This window comes from Carassius gibelio, chromosome A21 (assembly GCF_023724105.1).
Source record: "Carassius gibelio isolate Cgi1373 ecotype wild population from Czech Republic chromosome A21, carGib1.2-hapl.c, whole genome shotgun sequence".
Taxonomy (NCBI): Eukaryota; Metazoa; Chordata; class Actinopteri; order Cypriniformes; family Cyprinidae; genus Carassius; species Carassius gibelio.
Window position 1 is genome coordinate 13118619 of NC_068391.1, and position 9775 is coordinate 13128393.

The 9775-nt window shown below is 36.4% G+C and overlaps 1 protein-coding gene across 1 annotated transcript; it reads left to right on the plus strand.

Moving 5' to 3' along the window:
• The first annotated feature begins 1938 nt into the window (after positions 1 to 1938).
• LOC127941708 (claudin-like protein ZF-A89) lies at positions 1939 to 9451 on the plus strand. Its single transcript, XM_052537065.1, has 2 exons — positions 1939 to 2516; positions 8670 to 9451. Exons 1-2 carry the CDS (start codon positions 2010 to 2012, stop codon positions 9273 to 9275), a joined length of 1113 nt encoding a protein of 370 aa, XP_052393025.1. The 5' UTR covers positions 1939 to 2009; the 3' UTR covers positions 9276 to 9451.
• Positions 9452 to 9775: the final 324 nt, after the last annotated feature.

A 9775-nucleotide genomic window follows, 5' to 3' on the forward strand; every position in this document is an offset into this window, starting at 1 on the left:
TCTTCAGTTAAGATAATTATAAGACTATGCATTACACCCTCTGAAGTGAATGAATACATTATTTAATATTACATCTTTATTTATTTATTTATTCTATTTATGGCACAAAATATAACTATGCTAGAAACATTTAAACTGCATGTATAATGTAATATATTTTTATAATGTATATATTTCCCATTCAGTTCTTTTATATTTGCGGTTCACAGCGTGTTCTCACTTAAGGAACAATATCAACTCATTCACTTCTCTTTGTAAATGAGGCTTCATGTTGTGGATGAGAATGAAATTGATTTCCATTTATTCTCCTTGCTTTATTAGAGGAAAATGTAGCTTATATACACACATAAACACAAACTGTGTTGACGACAAGATTTGATTATTCTGTTATTATCATTTAAACAGGCTTGTTGATGTGACAATCTGTGGTGAGTTCTTCACTCTAACCCAGACAAAGTGTCAACATTTCACGTGTACACCAGTACAAACCGCTTTGACCAGCTCAGGTGGGTACAGGTGCTTTTTGGCTGCTCCTCCCCCGCACTGAGGCACAATGTCAGGGAACCTTTGAGAAATAGTTTTCAGGGGAATTGCTAATGTGCTGAGTAAGACACTAAGTCAATATAGCAATTGTTACATATGTGTCATAACCAGAAGTAACAGTGTTTCATTTGAGATATCTTTGTTTCTAGGAGTTTCACTTGAGAACTGAGCAACCTAAGGAAAACCTCACACAAATCTCCATGCCTGTTCTATTGTGTCATATGAAACTAGTTGCCACTTTCTTAATACTTTGACCATGACGGAGCACAAAGCACAAACCTAAAGAGAGAAATATTATAATGGTCCTTGCTGTGGACAAAATTCCTTATTCCTTATTTTTCATAAATGAAAAACTGAAATATAAATATTAGAATGTATAATTAAAATATATTTTATATCGTGAACAAGTCGATCTTTTGTTCATTATCTGGCTCTGTGTTCATCTTCAGTTCTGTCTTCACAGCAGTTCAGTCAGTGTAAATGAATTACTCCGGGATTTTGGTTTGTTTTAACTCAGAGGGAGTGTCAGCCACATTACAAAAGTTAACAGCTTAAGTCATTTGTGGATTAATGCTTATTGGAGACGCGAACCGTTTCGAGGGATTCAGTACGATTTGGTGAACTGGTTCAAAAAGATCCGGTTACATCGAATGATTCGTTCGTGAACCGGATATCACTTAAGTGTTTTGAACTCTCTCTCACAACAGACACGGAAGAGAAGACAATGCCTAATAAAGTCGTAGTTTTTGCTATTTTTGGACCCAAATGTATTTTCAATGCTTCAAAATATTCTAACTGACCCTATGATGTCACATGGACTACTTTGAAGATGTTTTTCTTACCACATGGACAGTATACCGTACACACAGCTTCAATGGAGGGACTGAGAGCTCTCGGACTAAATCTAAAATATCTTAAACTGTGTTCCGAACTGTCTTGCTGGTTTGGAAAAACATGAGGGTAAGTTATTAATGACATAATTTTGCTATTTGGGTGAACTATCCCTTTATTTTACATGTATTTATATTAGCTCACTAAGTGATGAATTCTGAGATCCCTCAACAATTTCCAAAAGTAGTTCCAATACATAGTTTTTTGCTCCCTGGGAAAATTATTACTTCCTGTCAGCGGCACTTCCTGTCTTATATTCTGTCCTTGAAAAAAAAGCTGAGCCCTCCATAGACTTTTACATTGATATTTACATTTTGAAGAGTAGATAATATTTTGAGAGCCATATAAGGTACTGCATCCATAACTATAAATGTCATGGCAGTGACTCATTTAAGCTTTGGCTTAGTCGCACCTCATGAAGTAACTACAAAACCAACAGATCGATCAATTTGCAGAAGTCCCTCCCCCAGAGCTCACAGGCTCTTTAAAAGCATCAGCATGGAGCCTTTCTGAGACACACACCTGTAAGCAGTGCAAAGAGAGCCACCTCAAGAGACTAACAAGAAACAAAGATCATGGTGTCTGCTAGGCTTCAGTTACTGGGCACTGCCCTGGCCATCATAGGATGGATCGGTGTCATTGTGGTCTGTGCTCTTCCCATGTGGAAAGTCACAGCTTTCATTGGTCATGTCATCATCACGGCGCAGACTTCATGGGAAGGAATCTGGATGAATTGCGTTGTGCAGAGCACAGGGCAGATGCAGTGTAAAGTCTACGACTCCTTGCTGGCCCTCTCCTCAGACCTTCAGGCCGCCCGTGCTCTCACCATCATTTCCATCGTGATTGGGATCCTGGGCATCATGCTGGCCATGGCTGGAGGTAAATGTACCAATTGCGTTGAGGACGAGAGCGCCAAATCTAAGATCGGTATCACTGCCGGTGTGATATTCATCATTGCTGGAGTGCTGTGTCTGATCCCGGTGTGTTGGACGGCTAACGTCATCATCCAGGACTTCTACAACCCCTTGGTCCACCAAGCACAGAAGAGAGAACTGGGAGCAGCTCTTTACATTGGCTGGGCAGCCGCTGCTCTGTTGATCATCGGGGGAGGTTTGCTCTGCTGCAACTGCCCACCAAAGGAAGAAGCGGGAAAATACACAGCCAATTATAACGCTGCACCTCAATCTGTAGCTTCTGCACCATCTGGCAAGAACTATGTGTAAATGATGAACTCTAAAATGAACACTTTAGTGCCTATAATGTTTACAGTCTTGATTTGACCAAGATGTAGCGTCTTAAAAAGAGTTTGCAGCAGGTATCACAAGGACTTGAAAAGCAGTCAATTAAAAACTGATGCTACAAGTTTTCTAAACATCTAAAATTGGGAACCACTTCTGAAACATCTGCAGGTAAAGGAGGCTAATCTGAAATCTGTCTAATGTATGATACATTTTTCCTCTCAAAATATTTGTCATTTTTTATGTTTTGTTTTTCATTTAAAATGTATTTAAATTTTTTTCAAGCAGACTTTTTGATCTTTTATGATTTTGTAAATATTACTGTTTTGTACAACATATTTATCTGGGGTGTATTCCAGAAAAGAGGTTCAATAAACATAAAACTTGAACTCTGAGTTGACTTACCCTGATCAGAACAGCTGAATTGAGGAGGCTGACTCTGAGTTCAGCACGTGCATCATGACTACAAAAAAAGCAATGAACAATAGAACTCCGGTTTTACAATTCGTCATGCAGGGCTTAAAGTTCTCTGGCACGATGCCGAATTTCCGGCATTCAGTGTTTGGCTGTAAAAAATATATAAATCGTGTTGATTGATATCACTTTCAAGTCCATGAGTTTGCTTACCAATGGTATGAGAGGAGCACAGTTTTCACTCTCAACCAAACTAAGATTACTAGCCAATCTTATAAACATGAGACCAGGATAGGAGTGGAAAATGGCCCTCGATTTTCTCCCAAATAGGCCCACCAAAACTACAAACACTACTATTTCACAATATTACCGCAATTCTGTTGCATTTATGCAAAATAACTTCACAACACCCATGATGACCCTGCTGATAAAAACAATAGAAACCATCACAGACAGTCTAATGATTTCCACTACAAACAATAAACTTTTAACCATTAAAACCATTAAATAACATGTAGTATGTTTTTTGTTATGGTTTCTATTAACAAAAGATTTATTTTTTTCACTAGGGGACTGAAATAAATGTATTATTTTATGAATTAAAATACTTTAAATCTATAGAAATAGAGCAGAATGCAAAATCTATAATATGACAATAATAAGCATAAACCTAGGATCTAGAAACCTGAAACAACAATTTGACTATTTACATGTCTCTCTCTCTCTCTCTCCATCTATCTCTCTGTGTCATGTTAATCAGACTAATCACGTAATTTCCTATATTTTCTAACACAATAGGCCTAGAACTCAAATAGAATTGCTGCTGTCTCTTTATGAATCAATGGAATATTCATGTCAGACAATGCGGAGTAATGCATAAGTGAACGTTCGAACTAGGGGTGTCATGGGATATTAATATAGTGCTCATGCTCTATAGCAGAGATTGGCAACTTTAAAAAGTGATGAGGGCCAGTATTTTTCTACTTCATAGCAAGGGGCCAGATTACTAATCCACATTCACACACCTTTTACATATACTTTATAGACTATATTTAATGTAATTTGTTTTTAAAGATTGTATTAACTATAAAACTTGTGCAGTTAAGCTAATTCAGAAGGAAAACTTTGTTGTCAGTTGACAGCAATATAACTCTAACAAACATCTCAATTGCATTGTCTTTAAATTTGCAACAATCAAATGTTAACTTAGCTATCGGCGCGTAAGCACATCAAGTAAAAAACATGCGATGTTGTCATCAAACTGCACTTTCCACATGTATACCTTAAAAAATTTCAGCCTCTGGATCTGATTCTGGATCATAAATATATGGCTGAATCTGACTGTTAGCCATGGTTTGTTTTGGATGATGTTTTTTTCCTCACGGTAATGTCACAGCTTCCAAACGCTCTCAACGCAAAAGCCTACTTGCGCTCGTGATTCTTTAGCTCCGCCAACACGTCACGCCTCCAGCCGCTCGTGTTTTTCCGGGAAAAAACGGTACAGACTATCTTTCTCTTATAAATATAATAAAACTAAAGGCTTTTTGGAGTTATGAAGGATGCAGTACTACTCTATAGGTACTCAAGATTAACAGGATATTGAGTGAAAACAAGCATTTCACCCCCCCCCCCCCCCTTAAGAAGAAAAAAAAGAAAAGAAAAAAGAAGCAAAATAGAAAAAAAACAATAACAAATAACAAAATTTAAAAAACAAATGATTTAATCTGACAAAAAAACTAAAACAATAAATAAAATTAAAAATAAATATCTATTAAAACAATTAAAATAAATAGCAGCTTATTAACATATATAAACAACATTAATGTTCACATTGTTGGTTATAAAAAGCCCTTTCTTTAAATATGCTTAAATTAGTTAATTAATTGTGGTATTGAATTCCACTGATGTGATGCTCTGAATGTAAAAAACAGCTTGACCAAAATAAGGGTTTTCTATGTGGAATTATGCAATCAGCTTTAGCTGCACCTCTAGATATTCTGTTTTCAGTAAATTTAAATGTAATAAAATCAACTAGAGGAGGAGGAGATAAACCATGAATACTTTTATGAACTAAAACATTTCTAAACTTGATGTGATCAAACGTGATATTTTCCCAGCTAAGCAGGTTAAATGTATTTAAGATATGACAATGGTGAAAAAATGTTTTTAAACTAAAACTGTAAGTGCTTGTTTGTACAAAAATTATAATGTTTTTAGAACTTAGCATGTGTAGTATAGACCAACTTGTCAGACAATAAAATACGAGAATGAATCATAAATTGAAAATATACCTTTTCAGCCTATTGATCAAATTTTAACAGTGTTGTTCAGTACAGTCATGTAATTTCTTGGTTTTGATATTTTATTTGAGCAAATTGTTATTGCCTCATCATCGTTGGTTTAAATATTATCATACACTGTAAAAAAATGATTGTGATATTAACAGTAAAAGACTCTGAAAATGCTACAGTAAAAACCTGTTAATTGGCTATCAGTAAGTTTCCATACTATATACGGAGAATAACTGTTACATTTAATGTAATTTTACAGTAAAAGAATGTTAGAATATTTTGGAAGTAAAAAGAAAATCATTGTTGAATTTACAGTAAAAAACTGTAAATTGACACTCCTAGAATTCCCTGCATGACACTTCATATTTTTTTTTTTTTCATTGAAATAACTGTTTCTTCTTAGTTTTTTTCTTATCAGTTGTGTACATTAGGGTTTTATCTTTCATCTTAAGTTGTTAAATTAATGTTTATTGCATTATTTCAGTATCATGTGTGTTACAATGATGGTGTTTAGTGTTTGATTGAATGACACTGTGCACCTTATATATCCCTTCTCAGCTTGTGGAAGAGTTGTTAGTGATGAGTTTTTATTAATTATGTTACTTTCTCATCACCACCAGTTTTTGGTGGTTATCAGTGCATTACAATGGTTCAAAACAGATATTAGTTCTTCAATATGTTGGTTTATTAACATTAAGGAGGGGGGCCATATACCCATGACCGAATCTCCTGCTCCACCTTGGCCCAGGATCACGGAGGATATGCCATGGCCTCCCCAGTCTCCCAATCCGTCTTGGTCTCCCGTGTCTCCCAATTTGCCTTGGTCTCTCGAATCCCCTGATCCGCCATGGCCTCCAGAGTCTCCAGATCCACCATGGCAACCCAAACTGCCTGCTCTGCCATGGCTTCCTGGTCCGCCCTGTGCTCACTCCCACGTGCTGTCCAGGAGGGGGACGATCTTTCATGATTGTTCCCATTATCCTTATTTGGTCCTTCCTGTGCCTGTCCTTGTCATGTGAATTTCTCTCCATTTGTCTCATTATCAGTTACCCTCCTCATCTGTCTGCCCCCCGTTATCTGCCCTATTTAGTTCTAGCCCATTCTGTTCTCCCTTGTCTGCTGTTTAAATAGTTTAAATGTTGAAGGCCTTAAATGTCATCCCTGATGTTCACTGTCTCCTTGTTTTCTAAATAAATTCCATCGACATATTCTTCTCGTCCCTTCCTGCCGGAGAGACTGTGACAGGTAGATTATTGAACGAATAGGCTATTTGTTTTCATGTTATCCCACAAGCAAAAAATAATAGGTCTAATAATAATTTAAGTGCACTTTTATTATTTTACAAATGATTTGCCAATAGGGTAAGAAAAATACGATAGATCCTATTTACAGTAGGCTAAATTCAAACAGATGCTATTTACACTTAGTGAAAATAGTGATACATTCTAACCATGTAAAAGTAGCGGTTCTTTGCAATAAGTGTAAATAATAATTTATAGAAACATTTTTAAAAAATGGAGTTGGAGAGGTTTTTTATTTATTTTTTATTTATTTTTTTTTACAGCGAATGTATGCAATAATACACAGGAGGATGCTTTTATTCTTATTTTCTTAAAGTCATAAACATTTTAAATTATGTATTTAGCTTGATTTGGTGGATTTTTTTAATAGAAATTGTCAAACTCCGTACTGTAAAAAAAAAATAAGTTCACTACACTTGCTGTGAGTAAGTTGTTTTATTTACTTTTATTTCTAAATACTTTCAACTTATTTCAGGTAAACTGAACTTGAAAAGTTGTCAGTTTACATTTTTCTCAACTTACAATAGCACATTCAACCAAATAAATAACACATTTTGTTCCATATTGTCCCTTGCAAATTAAAAATTTGTTAAGGACAAGATCATAAAACTTGTTGAAATCATACCGAGGTTCCAGAATTCTGTCTAGATCACTTTTCAGTGTTTAAAACATTGAACTCCATGAAAAACTTAACTGTGAAATAAATTGTAAACATTAAATATCTCCCCCTGTAATAAATTACAGAAAGAATTACTGATATATAATTTCTCAAAAAATAAAATATATATATATAATTTTTTAAATCTGAAAAATGTATATTGGTGAAAATTTACTTGAAACAAATTCACGGAAAGTGTATTAATGTATTAATTTTATTACTTCATGTGCTTTTTTGACTCTCAAAGTAAGGTAGCCACTGACTTAAAAGGATAGTTCACCCAAAAAAGAAAATTTGGTCATTAATTACTCACCCTTGTGTCGTTCCAAACCCCTAAGACCTTCGTTCTTCTTCCGAACCCGAGACCTTCATATGCAATGCAAGAAAACAAAAATATCAACTTTATTCAACAGTTCTTCTCTTCCCTGTCAGGGGGATAAATTGTGGTTCATTGTGGGCATGGTATGGTTTCCTGTTAGCATCATTTGAGAAAAATAATGAGCAAAATTTTGCTTCTGTTCTGCTTTTTCACTTCAGTAAGGGAGAAAAATATTGTGAAAATAATAAAACATTTTACTTTGATAATAAAATGTAATTTTTAATTATTAAAAGATCACAATTATAGCCTTAATAATATGTGGGAAAGCCTTTCAGTAAATTAGAAAATAATTGACTTTGACCCAAGTGTATTTCATATTGTGGTTGAAGGACGTTATATATAAATGTACACTATAAATGTGTGTGTGTGTGTGTGTGTGTGTGTGTGTGTATATATATATATATACACACACACACACACACACATACACATAGAAGACGTCACCATTTTAGTGTCTGCATCAAATTAAGTCTATAAAAGTAATTTCATATACAAGAAGACATGTTAAATGCTAGTTTGTCAGAGGTCTTTCAGTGTAACAGAAACAATAATCCATTCTGAAACATAAAATCTAATAGTCTGTGACATCATCAGATGGCACCCTGAAGACTGAGTGAAAAGTGATATTATTTATTTTTTATATTTGAGAATTCCACCTTTTCATGGTGTGCTATCCGAAGTTACAAAAACACGCAAAAAAAAAAAAAACACTTAAAAAAAAAGTGTGGGGACATGAGCCATGTGCAAATTATATGAATATGTATTTGTCACTTTTTTGATAATACAAACAGCCTTGCGTTTGAAATTAATTAGGAGGAAAGAGCAGGAAATCCTGACCAGCTGGATCAAATCACATAACAATCCACGCCAGACACTATAAATAATTCCACTGGCCATTCAGCGTCTGCTAGTTTGCACACTATCAAAAACGTAATGGCATCTGCTGAGCATCAGATTTTGGCTACTACCCTCGGGGTCATCGGCTGGTTGGGGACTATCATTATTTGCGCGCTCCCCATGTGGAAGGTGACCGCGTTTATTGGCACCAACATCGTGACCGCTCAGATCTTCTGGGAAGGCCTTTGGATGAACTGCGTACAGCAGAGCACTGGGCAGATGCAGTGCATGTCCCACGACTCCATGCTGGCGCTACCCCAAGATCTCCAGGCCGCTCGAGCTCTTGTTGTCTTCTCCATTCTCGTGACTTTCTTGGGAGATCTATTGGCTGTCGCTGGAGGCAAGTACGCCAACTGCATTGACGATCCGGATGCAAAAGCTAAAGTGGGGGTCGCGGCAGGCGTGTGCTTCCTGGTTGGGGGCGTTCTGTGCCTGATCCCGGTCTGCTGGTGCGCGCACACCGTCATCGGAGACTTCTTCAACCCCGTTCTATTCGAGGCTCAGAAGCGGGAGCTGGGAGCATCGCTGTTCATCGGCTGGGGCGCGTCTGGGCTGCAGATCGTCGGAGGGGCGCTTTTGTGTTGCCAGTGCCCGAAGAGTGACGGTCGCGGTTACTCCGTGAAGTACTCCGCTCCCAGGTCTGCTCCAGTAGCTTATGTGTGAGACTCGGACTTTCTGAACTGGAATTAGGCGATTTCTCCTGTTTGTTGAAGGAAGAGATGTAAACGTTGTAGTTTATGGTTTTGCATGACTATTTTAACTTAAATTAATGTGGCGTCTTTTATTTATGTATTTTTTTTAATCTTCCACTATAAAGTTAGTAGCTACTCAGTTTGTTTGCCCCCACCCCATTTTTTTGTTTAAAAAAAAATATATATATATATTTCAAACAAACTGAATCACACTGTAAATGCAGGTAGGAGGACTCAATCGTGAAATAACCATTTAAAAAGTGACATAAGTGTATATAATTACTTCTTGGCTGAAAAATGGAAGTTGAAAATTCAACTGAAATAAGCACGAATCGGAGAATTTTGAGTTTAATGTGGGTTTCACTGGCTAGGACCACGCCACAAAAAAATTATGAAATTTTAGCTGAGCAGAGTGTTGGGAAAGAGGAAAAAGGGGTAGGGAAAGGAAATGGAATGATGGTCCGGTTGATC

Excerpts from the sequence above, each read along its gene's own strand:
- LOC127941708 (XM_052537065.1), top strand. The coding sequence starts at position 2,010 with ATGGTGTCTGCTAGGCTTCAGTTACTGGGCACTGCCCTGGCCATCATA. Across the intron at positions 2,517-8,669 it reads CTCTTTACATTGGCTGGGCA|ATTTTGGCTACTACCCTCGG; the intron begins GCCGCTGCTCTG and ends GCTGAGCATCAG.